The sequence below is a fragment of the Neolamprologus brichardi genome, chromosome 23 (assembly GCF_056152115.1).
Source record: "Neolamprologus brichardi isolate AB-2024 chromosome 23, ASM5615211v1, whole genome shotgun sequence".
In the NCBI taxonomy this organism is placed as follows: domain Eukaryota; kingdom Metazoa; phylum Chordata; class Actinopteri; order Cichliformes; family Cichlidae; genus Neolamprologus; species Neolamprologus brichardi.
This window is the reverse complement of record NC_142125.1, coordinates 15,891,554-15,917,318: the sequence shown is the minus strand read 5'-3', so window position 1 is coordinate 15,917,318 and position 25,765 is coordinate 15,891,554. Positions and strand designations below refer to the sequence as shown.

General features: G+C 37.9%; 1 protein-coding gene across 1 annotated transcript in view; it reads left to right on the top strand.

Moving 5' to 3' along the window:
* naaladl2 (N-acetylated alpha-linked acidic dipeptidase like 2) overlaps window positions 1-25,765 on the top strand; it is a 281,530-nt gene that overhangs the window by 37,792 nt on the left and 217,973 nt on the right. The window contains exons 4-6 of the mRNA XM_006801991.2: window positions 13,548-13,815; window positions 21,926-22,045; window positions 25,492-25,624. Of these exons, the coding sequence (XP_006802054.1) occupies window positions 13,548-13,815; window positions 21,926-22,045; window positions 25,492-25,624 (521 nt within the window). The remainder of the gene's footprint in view (window positions 1-13,547; window positions 13,816-21,925; window positions 22,046-25,491; window positions 25,625-25,765) is intronic.

Genomic DNA, 25,765 nt, shown 5'->3' with positions numbered 1-25,765 from the left:
TCAGGCTTTATTTAATTGTGTTAGAGAAAATCTCATATGCTCTTCATGCAGCTGTGTACATCAAGTGTTTAAAACGGAAGCTGTGCAGGTCTGAGATCAGCAGCTTTGTGAAACTCCAAACTGAGGTCCTGTTAATGCTGATATATAGTGACACAGTTACATGGGTGATTAATCATTTTGTTTTTTTGTCTTTAACTTTATCAATAAAGCTGCAGCCTTCACTACAGCACGTGTGGTACTTTAACCTTCGTACTGTTTTCATCAGTTCATTTTGCAGTTAACATGTGAACATGTTGGATGATCTGTCTGCTGTCACTCGATGGGGCTTAGGTCTGAATCTGAGGGCAGCTCCTGTAATCACAAAGACAACAGAACCATCAAACTGATATATATTTTATCCCTCAAAATTGAAATAAAGCTGATTCTTCTGTCCTCACACACTCAGGATCTGAAGTTCTTCTCTTACATTTTTTTCAGTATTACAGTACACTACAGTACTTTAATCAATAGTTCCTGATTAATGAGGAGTTACTGAAGTACAAGCTTTTAAAAAAAATGTTACTGTCTTTACAGATGTGGCAAGAGACTGAAAACATGCTGTTGTTTGCACATATTTAATATTCAGCTCTGCACAGGAGCTGAAGCAGGGTGCAGCCTGTTGCTTTTACAGTATAACACTTGTAATAAAAGTACAGTAACAGTAATTAGTGACTGAGCAGCCCGGGGCGTTTCTCTTGATTTCTTTAGTAAATTCATTCACCTGCACAGCTAAACGAACCCTGACAGCCGAGTGCTCATTTTAGCTAGCTCGGTCTCAGGAGCTAGCTAAGGACGGTAGTTACGGATTAGCTTACAAACACGTTTAACTTACCGAAAAAGTGCAGCGGGGCCTCGGGTCCTTCTGTCGGGTAGTCCAGTTTACTGAAGAACACCTCAGGCTGTCAGGTTAAAACACTCGGTCATGTTTTCGTAGCGTAAATGCTGGGCATCCTCTCAGAGCCTACGCTCTATCTGCTATTCCTGAACAGAGATACGCAAGTTTCTCCGTGACTGCAGCTGTCAGTCAAAGCTCTTATGATGACGTTTCATTCCAATTTAACATCACCGCAGTAGGAATTAGAATCAAACTTATGGGAAAGGAGACCCCTTGAACATCAATCAGTGTGATGAGAACTATTGATAACAAAAGAAAGAATCTTTGGAAAAAAATTATCTAAGGAGAATTAATTTATTTTAGTCTGACCCCAGTCCCATCCGCTAGGAGGCGGGGTTTATGACCTATACTGCAGCCAGACACCAGGGGGCGATAGAGACGTTTTGGCTTCATTTTTGGGGAGCTGTCGCGTCGTCCATGTTTTCTGCAGTCAATGAGCTAGAGGATGAACGCCAACTTTTTTCCACTCGATAAAAGTTAACGTAAGGGATTCTGGTGGTCAGGGACAAATGCAATCGCATAGAATGATGCTATACATGGGCCAAACTTCAGTCAGGAGAACAACTGAGATTATTCATCCACAATATGAGGTTAGTTATTAATGTACTGCAACAACAGGGGACTAGAACAGCTGCAAGAGAATTCAACATTAATGAATCAATGTTACGGAAGTGGAGGAAGCGCAGTTTTTGGCTTTCCCCTTATTTCAAAAGTGCTTCACCTCTTTGCTATGGCTGTCGCCCGGCATAATTTGCAGATGATTGTCACTACCCAATCCGTACCGGAAACCCGATCCGTACCCCGCATGCGCAAATCTTACGTCACTTCCTCTCTTTGCCAACATTGCGACATTCAATATATTTGAATGACACGGTTAGCGCCCAGTTAGCTCTTAGCATTTCTCAACAGCTCTGCCTCCTTTTCGACTACCGGGACATTTAAACAATGGATAATCCGTATCCGCGACAAATTTTTGCTTTTCTCCTCAACAGAGAGCGTCCCCCGATAGAACAACAGCGCCGTAAAATAAGAAGAATGGTGCCTAATGACAGAGTTAATAATACAGACTTTGTAATATGTCACGTGAAGATTCAGCAGCCAGATGAAGTGTTTACTGGCAATTGACAGTGATAGCGGACATCATCATCATCATCACTATTCCAAGAATCCTCTCCACACAGACAAGCATAAACACACTCGATTATCACTAAATCAAATTTAACACACGTTTGTAATGACGCTAATTCAGTTTACAATAGGGTTCATTCGCTCAGTCAGCAGGTGGCGGTATCCTCGGACACTGGGGAGTAAACTGCCATTAAACGAACAGAAGAAGAAGAAAACCCCTGCACATGCGCGGTACGGATCGGGTAGACCCGATTTGTACGGTCCGACTTTGCACATGCGCAGTAAGGATCGGGAGTCCCGATCTGTCACTATCTTTTTCATTTTTTTGTTTTTGTCTACATTATATTAAATGTTTCATTATCGGAAACATTTTAAGAGATATTTGTTATTCTTAACATCTTAACAGATACTCTGACCTGTAACTATCGTAAAATGCTTCGACCGGAAGTAGACACCTTTCGCGCATGCGGGGTACCGTTCGGGTTTCCGGTACGGATCGGGTAGTGACTGTCGCTGTGTCCCAATTCAGGGTCTGCACGCTTGAAGTACGCGCACCACGTGCACTACGCGTACTACGTACGATGCGTACTATAAGTACGAGAAGTGTGGAAGTGATAGGCTTGTGAAATGGGACGGTCTAGCCTTCGTCACGCTGTTGCCTAGCAACCATGATACTAACCACGAGAAACGTCTCATACAGCATTGTGTGACATAAATAAAGGAGAAAAATGTTTTTTTGGTCATTCATTTTTGTTCTGACATCACTTTGATTAGTTGAGTATCTGAGGCTGAAACCACAGGACTGTAAAACATGATTGTTGGGCTTCATTTCTGTACTGAACAGTCATTTCAAGATTAGTTAGTAAATAACAATTAGCTAATGTTGTTCATGAGACTAAAATCATCTCACTGTGGTAATGTAAATATAATATGGCCAATATTCTAGTATTGTCAGATTATTATGATATATGTGTATATATATATGTATATTTATATATATATATATATATATATATATATATATATATATATATATATATATATATATATATATATATATATATATATAGCGAGAGAGAGGAAAGCACAAACTTCACTAATGTCACATAACTTAGCTGTTGGCCACATGTTGGCAATGTTTTAATGTTCTTCGTTATTAAACATTCGCACATAAATAAGTGACATCGTATTCAGTACTTACTTTTGACAGTTCACTCTTGGCTGCTCCCTTCTGTCATATTTTGCGGCAAAATTATCCACACCCACCGCTGCGCTATGAATTGTGGGATATATGGGACCACGAAGCGTGCACCGGACCACGCTTGATATTTGGGGAAATCGACGGCGCATTTGGAGTACACTTCGAATTGGGACAGCCGTCGTCACGTGGCGGTGACGTAATCACACTTAAAATGCGTACTTCAAGCGTGCGGACCCTGAATTGGGACACAGCCAATGATAATGGTTTTAGCCGCTGCGATGCTTTCGACCACAACAGGCGCAGCTTGATGACATCATCAATATGCGCTATCGCGATAGAGCAATATAGTCAAAATCTCTATCGTTGGCCAAATTTATATCGTTTCTATCGTATATCGTTTATATCGCCCACCCCTACTTGATTGCAGTTGTTGCTGCTAAGCAACCAGCCAGCAGTTGCTGCTAAGCAACAACTGCTGGCGACAACCAGTTAATAGGTTTAGAGGGCAATCACTTTTTCACATGGGGCCATTTAGGGTGAGATTTTTTTACCCCTATTAATAAACACCTTGATTTAGAAACTGCATTTTGTGTTTAGTTGTATTATCTTTGTCTAATCATTTAAATTTGTTTAATGATTTAAAACATTAAGTGTGACAAACATACAAAAAAAAGAGGAAATCAGGAAGGGGGCGCAGGCTTTTTCACACCAGCGTACATAATAATTTCTTAATAACACATGCATCTCCTGAGCTGCTCAGGGTCAATCACCAGCCAGTAAGTAATGCATAAAAGGGACTGAGAGGTGGGAAATAATGAACGACAACACTTGAGAGAAGACATGTGAACTGACACAAAAGGAGCAGGGAAATCACAGTCGTAGAAGTATAGAGAAAAAATAAAATGAGCAAAGACTATTGGAATGGAAAAAAGGAAGCATATGAAGCAGAGATGAAGAAGCTAATGAGCAAGAAGAACATGGTAGAGTGAGCAAGGTATTAAGAGTGTGATTGTATTCAGCATTCAAAGCCATCCCACTGGGATCTTCTGAAGGGTTAATAATCAATGCCAACACATCGAGCTGGGCCAATTAACACACAGCTAGAGATCCACCATGACCTGGTAAATGAAGCGAGAGAAAGTGAGGGAGGAGGAGAGATTGATTTTGTTTATACAGAACTAAAGCACTGTCTGAAGAAAAAACTGTCCTCCTTTCAGTTGGTGCTATTATTCTTAAGTAGATTCCAAAATAGTTTTTGCTTAAACTGGGCAACATTGTACAGAAAGAACAACTCACAGCATTTGAAAACAGCATATGCATGAGTTCATACATGACATGCACACTGTAAAAACATCAGCTTATAGACATTAATGTAAACAGAAGCTAGTAAGTTATTGGACTCAAGTGTACTGACAGTATCTGCTGATACAATGACAAATAGTGTAATGAGTGGGATTTGCCTTTCTTGTTGAATTTGAGATTGTACTGTCCGTAAGTGTCTCTATGCTGTCTAGCAACATGAGCCTGCTCAATCTGTTTGTAAGAGTTGACAAAAATCTGGAAGAAATCAGAAAAACGTTCAAAATGCAAAAATGCACAGTCACGTGGGCTAATGTTCGGCCCTATTAGACTCTTTGTGTCATTGTTGTATGGGTATATGTGAGTGAATGGTTTTTGTGTGTGTGTGTGTATGTGTATGTGTGTGTGTGTGGGCGTCTGTATATGTATGACTTAGCCTGAGTGTCGGGCTTGCTGAGCCTTGGTCCCTGTGGGACATGGTTGTGGAGGATTGGGGTTCTTCGGCTCTTCAGCTCCTGGGGCCTTGGTGCCCAAACCCCTTGGTGGGGCAGGCTGTCTGTTGCGTCTCGTGCTCTTGGGCTCTTACCCTTTGGCCGCAAGGACTGCATCTGGTGCATCCCTCCTCCTTCCGCTGGGCTGGGCATGCAGTTATCGTCGGGATGTGTGTCCTCGGGTCTTCAGTATTCTTATGGGTCTGCGGAACATTAAGGATCTCCTGGGTCTTTCTCTGTGTGCCTCTGGGTCCTAGGGGACATTATAGTGGCTTTTCATTCTGATTGTCAAGTACATTCCTTGATAAACACACGTACACACACACACACACTCAGCTAGAAAAAAAATATTTTGTCTAATTTTGTATTTTGTAGCTAAATGTCTTTTTTGCATGTTTTATTAGTGTCCCCACTCTCAAATATTGTTAGCGCTTAACCTTACAAGACTGTGAACCTGGACTGCTGTTGTAAACTGATTTTATATGAATAAAATTGAATAAAATTTATACGACTTGTATTGTATTACATTGCACTTTATTGGATTGAACTGTAATCAGTTCATTTGACCTGCATACAAATATGCATAGAATCGTGCAAACTGTGTAAGGGGAAGAAAATCATCATTCCCATCAATGTCACACAATCACAAGAAGAGATTCTGCTGATTGTTCATTTGCCACCTCTGGCCTATCGGTTGCTGGATTCAACAACGGTATAAGCTACTTTAGTAACTTCGTCTTCTACTTTCGTATATCCTATGCACCAAAATTACTATGGCGAAATGCTGCAAACAGAATCACTATTTTACTATCACTGCATTACAAAATGACTGTCATGAAAAACAGATTGCATACAGGTGTGCCGTGAGTTAGGCTATTTTTAAATTTGATAGAAGCAATGACAGAGAAAGTTAGAGTTACAAAGAAATGGTTGTCATATTCAAATATATTTTAATAGATGTTGCAACCCTATCCACTATCACTGTAACTCAAAGTCACCAATATTTAAGCATGGAATTTGGTGGCAATTGTAACAATGAGATTTAGCTCTAATTCTTGCAACTGTCCTGTGAAGTTGTTTCAGTGTGCATATTATAAGCAACTATGTTTATTCTACTTTCGGCTTCAAAAAAAATGTAATGTGGACATTTCCTACCATCAAAATGCAAAGTGGTAGGATAAGATCATCCCTTTAAAGTTTGGCATTCACCTCTTACTGTTTTTTTCTTTCTTTTAATAAACAAGAACAATGAATCAGGTTCGCAAAACAGCCATATCTAAAAAAAAATGTTTAGACCTAAAGAATGAGGCAATTGATAAGAATTTGTTTGCTTTAACAAGCAAATGGCTTCTATAGCCCCATATCTTTCAAATTAGAATTCGCAACTTGTTAGATAAACTAAACATTTCCTGCCACCAAATAAAAGTCTTTTTATCATTTTGCAATTGAGGTCCCATGGATGTCTGTCAGTAGCTTTTTTTTGTTTTGGCTTTGGTTTTACTTGTATAGACAGCAAGTTGTACATCTGTTATATATGTATGTATATATATATATATATATATATATATATATATATATATACTAGAAACAGCAAAGACACTGTGCAAGACCCTTGAGCTTGAAGTCTCCGATAGGGGACCCAGGCCTGAAGGATAAAGACCACCCACAGTCTGAGTGGAAATTTTATTTATTCATCTTTTTTATAAATGAGCACTAAAAACTGCCCAAGTTTTTTCCTTTCACTGTTTATTTGATGTATTTCTTTAGTTTGTTTTAACTTATTGATATGAAATCCTGATGGAGATACATCTGTTTTGTGGCAACACTGAATTGACTGAATTTTATTACCATAATATAAATTAGATTTGTGAAAGTCAAAGGGTGGGGTTAAATTAATTAATTAGGAAAGGTCCCAATCCCAATACATTATTAGATTTATATGAACCAGGATCATGATAGCTGTGAGTGGTTAAAACTAAACTGTTTTTCCTCTTTTTCTCAATTTCCCTCTTTCTAATCTCTTGACAGCCCTTATTACCAGGACTCAAAGAGCAAAATGTAATATTTTGTTCAGGGATGTGAAAGGTTAATTGTACAGTGTATGCACTGTCCACATGTGTGCATTACTATTCAGCAGTGTAGCTGAGCGCAGCACCACTGGACCTATTTTACATTCAGTGAGAAGCGGTCCTCTAACTGCTGCTGTATTAAAAGACAGCTTCTCTTGGAACTGTGCCTTCATCCATCACTGACGTGTTGGACTCGTAGTTGCATTGCCATCCTCAATGGCACAGTCACACATTCAGACCATCTAGTGTTGCTCTTGACAGTAAGAAAGCCACCATATACATGTTGTATTCGTTGGTTTCTGTCTGTCATCTCCAAACTATTTTTTAGTGTAATAATAATACAACTTTCATGACAATAAAAATATAAAACACTTTTCAAGGTCAGCCTCTGTGCTTATACAATTTAGCCAAGGAGTACATTTTAAACATTAAATGTTGTCTTTGACAGGACTCTTTTCCAGTGGTATAACTTTAATTGCCAAGAAGCATTGTTACACGAAAGAAATAATTGACCAAAAACAAAAATCCTTGTCAAACCAAAGGAATTTGTGTTTGATCTAATGGCTGGACAAAGCTGGGGTGAAAGACAGCACAGATGCACTAATCATGGCAGAACTGGAACAAGCTCTAAGCACAAAAGCAACAGAGGCTAGAGTCTACCACACAAGGACATGTTATGATAAGCTAGCAGAAGGGTGCAAGATTCTTGTAGACATGGTATACATTGAACGCCATAACCAAGTGGCTGGTATGGTACAGAGGAACAGCTATGGTGAGTATTAGGGGTGGGGGAAAAAATGAATACTGTGTAGTATTGTGATATTTTGTTTGCTAATAATGTATCGATACAAGGACAGCAGAAATCAATATTTTGTTACAAAAAAATTTTTTGTGGACTGGAACATGCTCTGACTTCAGAGCATGTTGATCCTTTTTCTGAGCAAGAATCCTGATATTCCTTCACTGTCCAAATGTGTTTAACTTTTTTTTTTTGCAGCAATAAAAATGACAGTTTACTTATTTTAATTTAAGACATGTTTTATTTTAATTAAGTTTAAAACTTTTTTATTTAATGTAAAATTATATTTTGTTTTAATTTACTTTCGAATTCTTCAGTTGCTGAATGGGCTGCATAGTTTTCATAAATTGCATAGTTCAGAATAGCTATAATTGTACCAGATGGTTGCATTCAGTTAAGTTGGACTAGACTGTAATACAAACCGTTCAGTTTGTCAACAATAAAACTGACTGAAATGAGAGACTGAGTGTGAGACTTTGATATTAGATAAAATGAATATTGATAAAGTTTACCTTTATGTACAGAATCTGAATATCGCAAAATATTTTTAAAAATTGCAATAATATCGTATCGTGCGTTAAGTATTGTGATAATATCGTATCGTGGGATGTATGGTGATTCCCACCTCTAGTGAGTATGGCCTGGAAGTTCTGAGGTCAAAATGGGATACAGACTCAAAGGTGGTTGAAAATGACCAAGGTAGTAAGGTTCATGTGAAAAGGTCGCTCCCAGGACCATCAGAGAAAACTCTGGAGACAATGATTAAGCAGTTAGCAAATGAAGAAGAATTACATGAGGAAAACGCAGCCTGTTTACCACCCTGAGTAAGCAGAATAATCTTGTGAGGTCTGAATGGCAACACTGGTTGTTTTGAACTGTCGCTTATTGGGCTGATGGGTTCCAGGTGGTCTGGTCAAGAACTGGAAATGCTCCATCTCTGCTGCTCATTTCCAACAGACAGGTCTGTGAAGCAACAAAGCGTCACATATCAGTGGTAGTTTGACAGATTCATAGACAGACATTACTCTGTAAACTGTCAGATACAAGGACTGGACTGAAAATGAAAAAGCAGCCAATGGCTAAAGTAAAATGTTGAAAGACCTTTAGAGTTATTGTTCAATCCTCAGGAGCATAATAAATCACTCCAGACTTTTGCACAGTTCTCTAAGTTCTTTTTAGAAAATAATAGAATATTATGATGTTAGTTTATTTAGCACTGAATTAAATCTATCAGACTAGAAATATTTGAAAATGTTTCAAATCATCTTTTCAACGTAGCCACAGAATTCACTGTCCTTGGATCAGTGATTTAACTCTCTGCTGTCTCTCTGATGTGCTTTGCTAATTTCTCCATCCTTACTTGATGTGCGTAAAAGTGCCAGTGATGAGTGGAGTCGTCTTTATTGGCAGCCTCTATCATCACTTGCATTCCACCTTAACACTAGCCCTGGCACCTGAATAAAGATTTCCTATCATGGAGCCTGAGCACAAGCGCCACGCTCTTAAAATGTGACAAATGCAAATGGGACGAGAGAAATCAAATGTGACTAACGTGTATGGAAACAGAGAAAATCAATTGTCTCCTCAACAAATGGATGAGCTATTAAAATGATTGTGCGCTACAGGAATATATTATCCTCAGCAGCTGCCAGCAGAGGCAACAGCAGCTCATATCCCAAGTCTGCTTGGCCCAAGAAAGCACATCGAGCTCCCACAGAGGCAATTATATATGCAATATGCATGGGCGAAACATGTGATTTATCTGCCTGCTCTCATGCTAATAGCTCTTACATATTACCATTATAGCAAACATAAAACATGCAATAAAAACACAAATCAAAATAAGACCATAAATGTATTCTTTGCCAAAGTTAATTTGTCTGGCTCTGTTTGAAAGGAGATGGTGCATAGATGCTAAAAACTGGCTTTGAAGAAGCATTGCCATTTTCCATCTTTAATAATAGAAAAGCTTTTGACTTGCACAGAAATTTAAGCTTGGGAGTTTGGGACCAGACTTTGAACTGTTATTTCAAATCAGGATGAAGAGACATTTCTCTTCCTCACCCCATTTGTCAGTGATATTGTGAATAAAGAATTAATTAAAGCTCAGATGCTTTAGAAGAGACGAGATATGAAACATTAAAAAAAAAAGCCTTTCATGAAACAATTGCAGCTCGCTGAAGTTTGAATAAACAGTTTTTCATCAATCTCTGTGGGGTAGAGTGGCTTCAGAGGAAAGGATTCAATCCACTCATCAGATAAAGATATTTGCCAGCCCTCAAATGCGGCCATATTAACACTTCAAAACAATCAGAGTATCTCTGCAGGCGTAGGAAAGGTTACACAGCATGAAAATAACACAGATTTTCTTGTTTTTTGAAGTTTCTGAACAGCCTTATAGAATTATTTGCCATAAAATAAATACAGATATTGTACACGATATCCATGCTCAATCCTATTAGTTGGAAGAAAATGTCAAGAAGAGGAAGAAGAGCCATCTGGCTTAAACAGGACACATCTTCACATGATATTGATGGGGTAGTAACCTTCTGAAATGACAGTTTTACTGGAGTCTCAAACATGGCTCCATTAAAGTTTTAATAAATTATATCACAAAATGGTAATGTGGCCCGCTGCACCAAGTGACCAGTGTCCTTTGGGAATGACACATTATATATTTGCTTGTTTGTCTTCAGGTTAACCCTGAAGATAACCCTGGGATTTTAGTGTTATGAAGGTCTGTAAGACAGCGGTCCCCAACCTTTTTTGCGCCACGGACCGGTTTATGCCCGACAATATTTTCACGGACCGGCCTTTAAGGTGTCGCGGATAAATACAACAAAATAAAACTAGTACCGGTACCGAAAAAAGAAGATTTATTCATAACACACGTGAAAAGACCCAGGAAAACCGAGTTAACGATAAAAACGATAACAAAATAACGCTGAAAACCGATAAGAACCCTGAAAACCATACATTTCACACCTGAGCCTCAACTCTGTTCTATACACCTTCACAATTATCTTAAAAGAGGGCACTGCTACCCTTTTCGTGTGAATGTGCATGATTCAGAAACCCTGTGTCAACTTAGTTGGCAACAACCTTTGTCTGACTAGTTGGTGTGATTTTAGATGTTACTGTAAGCAAACAAGATAAGAAGAATGTGTTGACACATAGCATATATAAATTTTTACCCAGCCAAACCTGAAAACACAAGCAAAAGTCTAGGTTTGCCTGCAATAAAATTAGCTGTGGCAGCTTATGTTGGAGTATTAACATGGATGGATGGTTTATGAGCTATAGTTATAATATTGCTTCCGCGGCTGATGTGATTAGCTAATTGCTTTCGTGTGGCCTTACAGCTTATGTTGTGTGTAGACACAGGTGAAACACCAGAGCCAGATGATGCTAATTAGGTTTGTGCTCTTATTTGTATGCCAAAATTAATATGCATGTAGGACATTTAGGACCCTTTGTTTCACATGCTCATACAAGTTAGCTGAAAACAGAAGTTCTGACTCGTTTCATAATGCTAGCTAAAAACGCTACTTTTACTAAAGGATCTGAATTTGGCTTTTAAATTTAAAGACAGATCAATGTGTTCTGAAAAATTGGGTTTGGTAGGTAAGCAATAAGAAGTCTTTTCAACACAGCTGTGTAGATTGACACATATAAGCAAACACAGACACACTCAAGTCACTTGAGACATGACGTATCGTTAGAATTGGGCATGTGTCCCAAACCACAGGGAGCCCTTCCAACAGCTTGGATTATAGATGCAGGTCTTCCACACACATACACAAGAAAACACAAACTAACACAGCAACACACACAATGCCTCCTGCTGCTGCTCCTGGCGAGCTATGTGACGTGGCCTGCTGACTAGAGAATGGCACAATTGTGTGTTTGGGCCATCTGCTGCTGAGACTGATATAGATATCACACACACTAAACACACAAGCACATTCTGCAGGCATACATAAATGTTGCTCTCCTACTTACAGATAGACAAAATAGATATAGACCGTGGCCCATCTTTATCAAGGCTATCCATATGTTATCCTTATATTATTTAGCCTCGCTCAAGCCAAAAAAGAAATGTAGATAGATAGATATTTTTTATTTTTGTAACCAGCTTTTGTTCAGTGCTGAAAAATGTTTCTTCAGCATGAGGATGAAATACCACGCAGTCCAATCTGGAAATGTCTTTATTGCTGAACTTTAGAGTCCAGACCTCTCAGAGTCAAAACAATAAAGAGAGTAAACATCAGGAGCCAAACAAACCTGAAGAGAAGACTCAAATAAGGCCAAAGGATCAAGTTTTATTGACATCTCTTTCCTGCAATTAGGAAAACGGAAATGACAGACTGACAGCTCCTGTGAGGAGTCTGGGTGTAAGAAAGGCTTCAAAGAACTCAGCCAAATACAAGATACATACAAAAAGATCTGCTTTATTAATTGATAAAAAAAAAAAAAATGAAGTTCAGTTAGTCGAATTCTCCAAATGTTGAACTGCCTAATGGAGTTGGGTTTTTATGTGAACAAATACTTTAGTATAAACAACAATTTTGAAGAATGTCATGCGGTCTTTATTTAAAAAAAGCCTCCATGTGAATGTTATGGTCATGAATGTCTTTCCAACTGTGAAATATAATGTCGTAGAGGACTGCAGGCTCATGTTGCGTGCTGATACCTTTTCCCCGGTTCATAAGCACAAAAAAGGAAATATTCACAGATTCATAGTTTTCGTTCTTGTGCACAAACGATTTCAGTCAGTTCCTTAAGAGTTGTACGGGTTTATCAGACTACATTTTTATGGTATTTACCTGATGTTCCAGGTAGCATCTTGATGCAATTGTTTTTGTGATTTGGTGCTGTAGAAATAAAATTGCATTAAATGGAACTGAAATTGCTGACAGCTTGATAGATTTTTATCATGTTTGGAATGGCATCCTGTTTAATCCTCACTCAGTTTTAACAAAATAGATTTTTTCTACTGGCCCATGATCTCACAGTAATTCTGTCTGAGGAAAACATTTCAAGAACAGTCTGACTCAAATTTGGCCAGTCTCCCATTGCAGGTCATCTCTTTGAGGAGGGTTGCACCAACTCAAGATCATTAATTGGAGGTCCCACTTTGAAGACGTGCATCTGTAATTTGCACATGATCTCTTCCAATGTATCAAATTATCGACCCTTCAACTGGAATACTTTCGTCGTATGAAGACAATAGTTCAGGCAACCAGATATCATGAGCTAAACTGGTAATGAGTGAAGATAAAAAAAAAAACTATATGTCTAAAAATAAGTACAATTTTTCTGGAAGTGGTCCAGAGGTGCACAAAGAGACAACCTAAAAAGGAGGTGTATAAAATTTAAAACAGTTTTTGTTAAATTTTACAGAGAAATATAGATGCTTTACAGCTTGACAGTTTGCAATACGTCATTATAATTTCACAGCTTTTCACAGTATTTGTTTATGATTCATTATTAAGCAAACACGATCACTTATCAAGTAAGTTTGCTTGGGGAAACTAAATACATTTCAATGAACAGTTCTGGGAAATAATGGGATCTTGCTTTCTGTTTATCTCCAAAGTAACAAGTCTTTCTCCACTCTTTCTAGGTCTTTTTCAAGCTTGTCAGATGACAGTGAAGAGTCAAGAGCCAGGTACCTTTACAGGCAGTGGGTGGGACTTGGTTTAACTGATGTCCACCTATCCAATCACACTGTTCTGCTCAGTCTGCCTGGTTCCACACCCAACACCATCACTGACAGATCTAGCCACCAGTGTTTCATGCCAAACGGGACCCCTTGTGACCAGCGTGGGCCAAATGATCTGACAAAGCAGCAGTTCTCCTATGCTGCATACTCTGCCATGGGAAGCGTGCAGGTATGGTTGTGCTGTGTTGTGTCATGTTGACATTTCTTGAAACGAAGGCTGTGTAACCTTTCTGGTTGCTGGAACCCGGTCCTAGTCTTTCTCACTCCTAACCCCAGCCATGGTCATGAACAAAGGCCATGGCAAGAACTTTTAAGTTCTAATGCTGATAATTTGTTTAACCAAAGCTCAGTGTTGAACTGTTGTTTGATTTATTTGATATAACTGTCTAAACGAGAAGGTCACATATGTTATATTAAGCAGCTTTTCTAATAGCAGGTTGTTTGAAATGCAGAAAGCCCCCAGATTTAAGGGAGGTAATGCATAGAACGTGGACAGAATAACTGTGGTCAGGTAAATGCAAGTAATTGATTTGTTAGACTGAATAGCGCATTGTGTTCAAATCTAAAAATGAAGCAGTCCAATTAAGTTTGACAAAAAACAAACAAAAAACAACAAAAAAGCAAGATTAAATTGAAAATTAAGGCAGATTCATTGACAGTCGATGGCCAAAAAAACCCGATTCTACTCAACAATGTCTTTATTAAGCTTTATTATATTTTTGTATGTGTTTGATAAAGGATGTGCTTTGGAATACATTGTTTATACCAATTTTAACTTCTTTAAATGATGTTGTTGAATGAAAAATTTAATATATTGTATCTCCACAGGTCACTGAACAAAATGGAGTAGAGTCTTTAAAATGGGTCATACTCAAGATGGTTTTTTTTCTTTTGTTTTTCTGTATTTTTATAGAACCGAAAGGGACATTTTCTTAAAGGCTGTCCAAAGCCACCTCTTTCAGATAACCTCATTAACACACATTATTACATACACATTAAAAAGATACAAGATACACTTGTACAACACAATAACAACACAACACACTCAATGCAGAGATCTTAAAAAATGTTTTCATACTAGTTGTGTCATGCACAGTGCACAGTTAATCTTTTTACCATCCTTCAAGAGTGTGAAGGTTAATGGAAGTCATTATGTATGTAGTCCACCCACTCTAGCTAGAAGACACACAGACATGCATACACAAAGCATACAGTCACACTATTTTTAGAGAGTTTTACTTCTCTGTATCCTGGGAACAGAGAAAGGGGTTGAAGGAGATGCTTGTTATTCCCTTGAGCCCCTGCCCGGCCTGAGGGCAGATGAAAAGTTGGAGTGATTCTTTGAATACCAAGTTTTCTTCTTCTTTCCTCCCCCTTCCTCTCCTTTCGTTCTCCTTTCTCCGCTTTACTCGATCCATCCAGCTGTCCACTCGTCGAAGTCTACCCAAAGGAGGGTCACAGTCATCCATCACTTTATTATTTCCTAGCTCTGTTCCTGCACGCTGCCTTGAATTAAGCGGTGGTTTGCAGGATCTAAACATGGCTTTCAGACAATTAAATATGGCATTTGTGATGGATGGATTGGGCCCAGAGCAAGTATACTGGACTAATAAGTCCTGCTGTTGGTGGCCCTGTTTTGCTGGTGCTGCACTGTGTGCTCTAAAAATTAATAAGTTCAACTATTGTGTTAAATTTGAAAGTAAAATACAATAACAGCAGCTTGTATTATTAATTCTTGATCTGGAAGAGAAGAAGACGATATGACCATGTTCATTATGTTGCTATAGGCAAAGTGTATTTCAGTGAGAGGCGTCGTTTACACAGCATGGTTAACTGGACTGTTTTAAGTGGAAAAGAGGTTGTTCACTTAATATTAATTAATAAGTAATAACAGAGAATGGCAACAGATGTGGGAAACTCTACGAGAGATAGACCCAGTTGCCACAGGACCCTTAGGACTCGTATAGACCGAACAGTGAAAATACAATAACAGTGTCCCAGGTGTCATGAACATCCATGAAGAACAGAAAATCCTTCTGGTATAGCACACATTCACCAGAGGATGTTATCCATCAGGTGAAGCAAGATACCAGCCTCCCTGTAGACCCTCAGGGCCATTCGGTCACAGCTGTAAGAACACAGTAAAACATGCAAGACATGCATGCAAAGAAGTTGTTAGACAAAGTATCGAACAACATAAGAACTTCAGTTTTTTTGCAATGCTTTTCTATTATAAAAGGTAAAATGTATTCTTGATTTTTTTTTTACCTAAAGCTCTATGTGCTGTTTACTTATCCCCCCAAAAATAAATTAGATCATCATTATGCTGCTTGAATATCAAAGATTTTCAGTCAGTTTGCTTGTCTGAATATCCTTAAACTCTGCTTTAAAACTTTTCTTTCTTTAAAATTGAAGTAGCTGTCATGTAAACTGGATATGATTCTACTCTTGCCTGATTTATCAGTAAATAAATACAAGCCTTGTTTATATACGTTCTCTCTGGAGTCAGTAGATTAGTTTCTAAGAGCTACATCATGTGAAAATTCGATAGATTTATAATGGTTTCTAAAATTGGCCAATTTATCTTATTTTACAGGGAATTAATCAACTATAAGAAAAAGCTTGCTGGACTGCTTCTTTTCCTGATAAACTGTTCGGGAATTATTTAAAAAAAAGAGAAAGAACGTAACTAACATAAATAAATAAATAAAATAAATTACACCCAATTGTTAAAGAAAGGGTAAAAAATACCAGCATTTATTCATAAATGGAGCCTTACTTTTTCTGCAGTGTTATACTGGCCACCTGCTTTTATGAGGGGTTTTGTGTGTCTGTGTTTTAAATGAAGTTAAAATTTGACCAAATTTTTTTAAATAATAGGTTTTCTTGACATGAATTATTAATAGAATATGATAAACTGAATTCACTTCAAATCCACCGGCTAAGCAAACGTCAGTATTGAAAGTAATTTTATGTAACACAGGCTCAATTATGTGACTCAATATCACACTGTAAAAAAGCTTACTAATGCTTTATAAAAGCTCACTTTTAAGCCTTCCAAGGATAGACTGTTGGGAAAAGATTCGGACTAATTCAACACAGGTAGAGTAAAACATACTCGTCCTTGGTGCTTTCCCTTTTCTCTTTTCACTTTGTCATCCTTTTTTTTTTCCTTGTCATTTGTATGAATTTTCCTTTCCATTGTCAGTTATACACATAAGGATGCAAACATACACTATATAATGAATGACTGGAGTAACTGGAGATCCAGGAATGCATTTGCTCCCAGAAAGCTTTATAAATGGCTATTCTGTATTCCCAGGCAGCACTGCCATGGTCCATTGCCTACTGAACTCTGACCAAGGGACATGTGCGTGCAGTTAGGGGCTGTACATAGATACATAAATCTACAGTATTACTCAAGGTCTCAAAAAAAAGAAATATTTCAAGTGTGATCATGTCTGTCCTTTATAAAGTAACTCGTGAAAATTGAAGGTGATGGCTGTAAAGATTAAAGCCATGCTCAGCCGTAATCATCAATCAGACTTTTGAGGTACGGTGCTACTAGTAGTGTTGTCTTTACAATTTCACAAATTTTAAAAGTGCTTCATCATCATTGTTTTAACTCAGTGATTTACATGCGTTTGAAGTCATTCTTTGATTGGGGATGGTTAGGTGTGTCTCAAAGTGGAAAATTCAACAAAACGTGAAAATTGTTTCTCCCTAAACCACTTTCTAAACAGAGAGGCCATCAGGCCATCAGAGGTTTGAAGAAACTTTCTTTTAAAAGTTAAAGTTTGGGGAAAAGCAATGAGAGAAGAGAATGCAAAAACACCTAGTGGAGTTCATAAAAAGAATAAATGGATGGTGGCTCACACCTCGTTGTTAATAAAGAGTGATGCCATAGCAAAGCAGATAAAGTGGACTATGACAGCTACACGCAAGAATCTGATATTTCTTTATTAACTTTACCTTAATGGAGGTAGGATGGAGAATGATACACCCAACCCCGGGTGAGATGCCCTGGGGCAAGAGCTGACATCTCCACTGAGACTGCTTGAGATTTAGAGGTGTTTGAGAGTTTAGAAAGAGTAAGGATATAATGTATGAAGCATTGCCCTTTATGAGAAACTACTTTCGGCCTTCTGCTGTCAGAACCAGAAGGAAGAATGGAGTCAACCTTTCAGCTACTACCAGACTCACTTGATTTACTATACTGCCGTTGGACCACAGGACAATGGTGGGTTAATAGGGATGGTCATAACTGCTGCTAGAGGACTCCCACTATGGCTAGTTCTGGAGATGCAGATAGGAGTCTAGTTCCTCTTAAAGATTTCTTTTCAGAAACACATGTCAAATAATTTGTCCCCTGCCAACAGTGAAACCTTGAGCTTTGTGAAGTATCTACGTTGATGGTTTACACACCGTAATTTCACAGAGGGGCCTCTCAGGGTGCTGTTACAAGAGATGTTTGAGGAAACTGGCGAGAACAGCAGCTAAGTTGATGGCAAAAATGCCTACATTTTTAAAAACTAATAGAATATGGCTTCCATCTGTGAGGAAAAAACATGACATTTTTTGTTGCTTAAGGCTCACGTTGGAAGTTGCTGTAGCATTATCTTTGCCTATACCAGTACAAGCAAGACTTTGCATTCAAACAACCCCCATAACAATAAAATACTATAAAAATGTCGCAAGTTGCACGTGTTTGCTCCAGTAGCTTAACAATATGTCATATGTGTGCTTCTAAAAGTACACAGACAGTAAAATTATATGTATATATATATATCATCATCATCATCATCATCATCATTTATTTATTTATATGTACAATATAGTGCTGTACAATACTAATATGCACATAGTAATAAAACCAGACATAGCAATTAAAAAAAAAAAAAAATAAATAAATAAATATATATATATATATATATATATATATATATATATATATATATTGCCTTCCTGCAACATATATCCATGTACTATAACATATGAAGAAATATCCAGATCCAAGATTTTTTAAGATCCAGTCAGGCCACTTCTACAAATAAATGTATAATAGTAAATTTTCCTAAATTGCATTAATGCCAGACACATAATTGTCTGTCTCAGGCATGCCTTCTTTCCCTTCATGCTGTCTGACATAATGCCTGTATGAAGGTACGGCTTCCACTTGACGTGATGAGACTTAATTGCAAGGTATGTGCAGGCTTTAATCAGCAGACTACAAAAGAAAAAAACAAACCTTAATCGTCTTTCTTGTCCTTGTGTGACTGGTCTAATTCACGTCATCATTTCTTCTTTCTTCATATGCTGTATGCATTTAGAAACAGAGACAGAGATATAAAATTATTGCAATTATTTTGCTTTTTTATGTAGTCCATATTCTTCCTTGCCTTGTGCTTATTTTCATCCAGATTAGAGTATTCTTATATATTAAAACCCTATAATCAGCCACAGCCACATTTTTACCTAATGTTGTATAAGTGCCTCTCCTCTGAAAACAGCTCTGAACATCCGGACGGGGCTGAAAGTCTTTGTGGGGTATTCTCTATGTTGTTCAGCACAAGGACATTGGCAGGGCATCATTTGGGACTCAGTCAAAGGATGCTCACATTTGGACTCTGTCAATCAAAGCCTTTGGGTCCGTGTGCTGTTCCTCGAGTCATTTCTTAGGCTGGAGGTCTGAAACGATTGTTGCAGCATGTTGTACAGTAACATTTGCATGGACATCAGGATGTAGAGTTTCCCTGGAGAACATTGTACCATAACTAGACAATCCACGTACTAAACTTTGCCCATCATTGCATTTAATTTTATATTAATTTTACATACACTGGGTCCACTCACACCTAAGATCCTAAAGTATAAGATTGTGAGAATGCTAATGTTTTAGCAAAGACATAAATTAATTCCCGATTGAATGATAGTTAGGTAAATATTCACATTTATTTTCTTCTCATTTAAAAAAGAAATTTGCATGCATGACAAGCCTGCACTTAAAAATACATACAGAACAGAATTAGGATAAGATACTGGATATATTTTGGTCAACCAAAACCTGGTTTGACTGACAGGCTAGGTTGAAAGGAAAGATGTTTAAAAAAGAGGTTAAAAAATGATTACCTTAACAGGTGAAAGATGCTCACTGCTTCAGCCAGACAGAGGACACTTACATCGTTAATTTTATTACCTTGTCAAGATGAAATGAAATAATAAAGGTAGAGAGGAAAAGGAGATTGATCTAGTTTAAGCAGTGCCATCTCAATCCGTATAGAATTCTTCTGTATTACAACTTGCTGTGTCTTGTACTGTTCCATGGCTTTCGGTTTAAATGGAAGACTTTTATAATGCAAATTCAGGCAGGAGTGATAAATCTCTCGCGCTCTCATGTACTGGGGTCCCCTGATGCAAAAAGATGTGTTCTCTCTCACTTTCTCGCATTCATACAGTCGGGCACTCTCTACCCCTCACTCACATTCACCCTGCTGCAGCATCGTGTTACACTCGCCCCCAGGCCACATGAAAAATGAATCAGGCCCAGGTGAGGAAGTAGTGATGGGTGGAGTAGGGTAAAAGAGAGAGAGACTAAGAGAGAGAGAGAGAGAGACCCCAAAAAAGTAATGCTTTGACTTTCCTCAAAAGCTTCTAGGTCACTTTAATTTGGGAGGTGATAACAGTTGCTCAGTTACCCAGACATGCATGGAGACAAAAGTACACATGTGCACACACACACACACACACACACACGCACGCACACACTCACATACAGATACAAAGACACTTCGTCAAAGTGATTTCGGGATGCTGCAAAGTCAACAGATTCTTTGGTAGTAATATTCTATATAGTAAATTCTGATGCACGTTGGTTATTAATTGACGTCTATCTGGGGTTTTTTTTTTGTTTGTTTGTTGTTGTTGTTTGTTTGTTTGTTTTGTTGTTGTTTTTTTTTTGGGGGGGGGGGTCTCAACAAGCTTAAAACGTAAAGTCATTTAATATTGTCCTAATGAGCAGCCAATGTTAGCATCTCACTTTTAGACAGTAAATATAAAGATCTGATATCCAGAGTAAGGCCATGCAGGAATTATTAATTATTCAGTGAGCTTCCAGTTGACTTGGCATATAAATACTAGAGGTGCAACGATACTCGTATCGATATTGAACCGTTCGATACAGTGCTTTCGGTTCGGTACGCATATGTATCGAACAATAAAATTTTTTAAATTTATTTTATCAACTTTTCTTCTGACGATGCTGTCTGTGTTGAGCGCTCAGTGGATCTGCGTTCGACTACTCCGCCTAGGCTGCACTGTCAAGTGCAGATCCACTGAGCGCAGCGCAAGACAGAAGCTAAGCTCGTGGCAACATGGCAACTGCCTCAACGCTACCCGAAATTGAGCCTCCCCCACCCTCATTCAGATCTGGTGTTTGGAACTATCATGGTTTTCATGTGAAACATGACCCTGATGGTAAGCGTGTCATGGACAAAAGTAAAACAGTATGTTGGATGTGCACGCAATGCTTAATTACCGGTACATTGGTGGGAACTACTGCGTTAGCGCAGTTAGCTTGTTAACGTGTTGACGCCGTCCACACGCCGTCCGGTAACTTGTTAATGGAGATTTGCCGCGTTATGGCGTTAATGTCATTTTAACGAGATTAACACTGACAGCACTAGTGGGAACACAACGAATATGACTGCACATTTACGCCGACATCATCCTCGTGCAAAGACAAGTGGAAGCAGACAAAAACAACAAGCACGCATGCTACAAACTTTACCCGAGTCATTTAGACAGCCGTTAGCACATGATTCTCCTTATGGGGACCTGATATGTTTAATATGCTGCTGAGAATATAGCCCAGAAGAAGCGTATAGTATAGCTTTTATTTTGGAAAGAGCCATTTCTCTGTAATAAACTCTGTTTTCCAAAGATGAGTGATTTTTTCGATTTATTTTTTTATTTTGTTGTTTCAGCAATATTACATTTAAAAACTGTACTTTTGGGTTAAAATATATATTTATAATTTTAATAAATGAGAAATTAAAAAGGCATGAACATTTTTTGTATCGAAAAAATATTGAACCGTGACACCAAAGTATCAAACCGAACCGAACCGTGAATTTTGTGTATCGTTGCACCCCTAATAAATACATAAATGCCACGTAAAATCTGGGTGGTGTTACCCTCAAACACATTAATAAACAATCAGAGTTTTTAATAATAATTTAGTATCGTAGATCCCTGATGTTCTGCTTGTTTTTCCTCACCAGGGTGAGGTGATGGACATCCAGTATGGCAGTGTCGATGACCTAAAAAGAGCCAAAGAGACCCTGAACCTCACCAACCAGATTGCTGTGGTCAAACTTGGCAAAGTACCTTTACTATATAAGGTAAGGTAGAAAGCTCCACAAAGTAATGCTCACTATACAGTGCCAATAAAGGTATCAAATGATATGGTCTGAAATGGTAATCCTGCAGCAGGAGAAATGAAATGTTTTGATCTTTAAAAAAGTCCAAGGTATGACTCAAAAATGATTTTCTTGTAATATCAGAGCTTCAAAACAGAGTGTCCTAAATGAAGTACCTTTAACTTGCATGGAAAAGTAGCACACTGCCTTCTGAATCTAAGTGCAGCTTGTTGTACAGGGATTTTATATTCAATAGTGCCTAGTCCACGTGGGTTGTCATACATGACTAATTCTTCTGTTTGCCATTACCATGCCTAACTTTTTTATCTGCACCTCCTTAGCACAATGACATCTCAATCCATTTGCTTCATGAGCAGTAACATTAGCAATACATTGATTTATTAGGGTTGTTTCTCCTTGGATGTCTGCCACATTCTCCTCAAAGCAGTTTTCCCATCAATAAGAAGATGACAGGGAAAATATATGTTCCAATCCAGTTAATTAAAACATAAACACATACTAACATGTTAATTACCCTGCTCATTAATATTGTTTCACTTTTCATTAAATCAAAATGAATTCTGTTGAAAAAAATGAAGGCAGCCTCTACAAGGACATAATCAGCAATGAAATTTAAAGTTAATGTAAATGTATTGGATCCATGCATTGCACTGATTACGGCGATACATAAATGCCAACGTTGACACTACATTGTGTAATGATTAGAATAAATTAGATCTTGATCTGATAACATGAACTTGCAATACAGATCACTTAGTCACCATATTCATTGTTTTGATTGAGCGGCCAGAAGTCAGTATATAACAAAACTCTTTGTGCATGCGTTGTTGTCACGATCCTGGGTCTTTTGACCCAGCGTTTTGAGTTTTAGTTTATGTTTAAGCCCTTCAGGTTTCCTAAGTTCATTTTTTATCATGCCTAGGTTGTTATAGTTCTTTGTTATTAGATTCCCCTTGTGTCTTCCACCCATGTTAAGTCTCCCTTGCCCTTCATGTGTTTCATGTCTGTGTCTTAAGTTGTCTAGTTCAGGTTGTCATGTCTGCGTGTTATGTTTCCTGTTTTATTTTGAAGAGGTCTGGTGTTCCTGTGTTCATCGTGTTTAGTTTTACTCTTCCACTGTGACGTCGTTATGTTCATGTGTGTCAGCTGTCCCCCATGTGTTCCCACTTCTCTCATTAGCCTCCTGTGTGTATTTAGTCTGTGCGTTCTCATTCAGTCTTTGTCGGATCGTCTGTGTTATTCCCATGCCAAGTCCTGCGTTCAGGTTTACATATATATGCTCATCATCGCCATGTTTAGAGTTTTGTTTGTTTTTCTGTTTGTCAGGGTTTTTCATAGTTCGTGCTTCCTTTCTAGTTTACCCAGTTTAGGTTATTGCATAGGTTGCATTGTTTTTGCCCTCTTATTTTGTACTGTTCTGTCTGCCTTAATAAATGGCTCATCATCAGTTAAGTTTGAGTTTTAGAATGTCTGCACCTGGGTCCACTCTTCAAACTCCGTGCAGTTTGCCTCGGCAAACTGTGACAGTTGTGCTCAGTTTGAGTTTCAAACTCAGTTTGGACAAAAATATATCTGTGCTTGTATTCAACATTTCCAGGAGTTAGATTTTTTTAAGCATTGTACTTTTAACATTCTGGAAAGCCAATGTGGTAAAAAGGTTTTGTAAAGATGATCATTATGTATTTAGAGTCACTCACAGACTTGCATAACCTCAGACAGAATATACTTTTTCTCATTGTTATTCTGCTATAATTGAAGGAATACTTTTGTACTTAATTCCTGTGTTTCAGACATTACACAACTTTTGTATGTTAAGTTATTGATAAGTGACAGCCTAATGAGGTATAACAGGAGTAAATGGAAGTTAGCAAGGGAAGGAGAGGAAATGTTTAAAGTCAGGTCACTGTACTTCATCTTGCATTGGCTTGGTTAGACTTCTAAAAATCCATTAACTGAAACAGCTGTCACATGGGACCCCTTCAAGCAACAGGCTGCTGACCCATTTTTTCCTCTTCACCCATAGTTTGTGACAAATATGAGCATGTGTGTTTCATAATGTCTCTATGTACCAGTGGCTGAGAGAAATGATCACTCCTTACGTAGAAGTAGGGAAGGATGATTGATGAGAATTGTACTCTCACTAATGAGTGTGTGACAGTGACTGCAGGGCCTAATGTTACACATGCAGCTTCAGTCAAATTTGACACACACACACTGATGTGCTTATCAGTGTGTTTTAACTTATTTGGCTCCATTAATAGCAGCTAATTTTGGAAAGACATTACTAATTGCATTATGGTCTTATTTCAGTATATTTTCCTACTGTTGCATGTTTATTCCTAAAATCTTTGATATCCAGTTATCATAAATTTGAGTTGAGTAAACATTTTTCAGCTTGTGTTCTTCTGATTTTGGTTTTCCACAATTTGTTCTGTTTTTATCATGGACTACAAACTGTGTGTATGTGTGTTGTACATGCGTTTTTGTGTGTGTGTGCATGCTTTGTAAGTGAATGGTCTTAGGAACAGTCACAGAACACATGCATAATTGAGAAAAGAAAAGAACCATTAATTTGCATGACTTTCGTGTGTATAAAAAAATATGTGTATTAAGGGATTTTCATTAAAAGAGGCAGATTTTTGAGTTTGTGTGTGTCTGTGTGTCCCTGAGTCCATGCCTGTGTTGTGTCCCTGTTTTCCAGTGAAGGACAGAGTTGTGATGAGAGTAGAGTGACCGTGGTTGGTGTCACATATTCAATAAAATAGTCATCTACGCTCATAAAAAACAAGGACACTACATCTTCCATGGACAACGATAAAATACTGTGCTACACAGTGGCAGCTGCAGCACACTTCATCTCTCTCAGAAACACTTCTGCATTATTATCAGTGAGGGTGACTACATAAACACAAGCGTAACCTTTGATCAACATGAAAATCAGAAACCCCCTCTCACTGTATTAATTTTGCTCATATAATAAGAAATAAACTCTTCTTTTCTTCTTAAAATTATTAAGAAATCATATCAAAAATCTTTTGATGTATTGTTTTATTAGATTTAAATTTTGAGTTGTGACTAAACATTAGTCTACACATTGATAAAGGAGGAGATGAAGTACACCAAAACTCATGTCAATGAGCATCTCAGGGTTTCTCCACAGCGTGCTTTACCGTGATTTCACCCACAGTAATGTTTAATTCTTAATCTTGCTGAATTAATGCTTAATGTTCTGACTTATCACCATCTACTGCATGATAGTGAAGTAAATATTTACTTGAGACAGTGTTTATGAATAAAATAACTATATGAAAAAGGAATCTGGGTTTGCACGTCTTGTCTTAATAGTGATAGTATACACAGATATTTGCTATTTCTGTTTTCATCATTGAATCTTTGTGTTTGTCTAGCTATCCCTTCTGTCTGAGTTGGGTTTTGGAGGTGTTCTTCTTTACATTGACCCCTGTGATGGTCCCCCCAGTCGCCACACTTGGCGTCAAGCCTTTAGAGTCACTTTAAACCCTGGAGGAAGTCCTGCAATTGGTAAGTGAGCAATTTGTGTTTTTAAAGTATATTTTTTTTCCAAAAGTTAATTCAGTTTGAGCTTATTTTTATAGAACTACTTCTCAACAAATGTAAAGGCATTTTATTTTCTATGGTAAACAATGAACACGATTGGAGAGA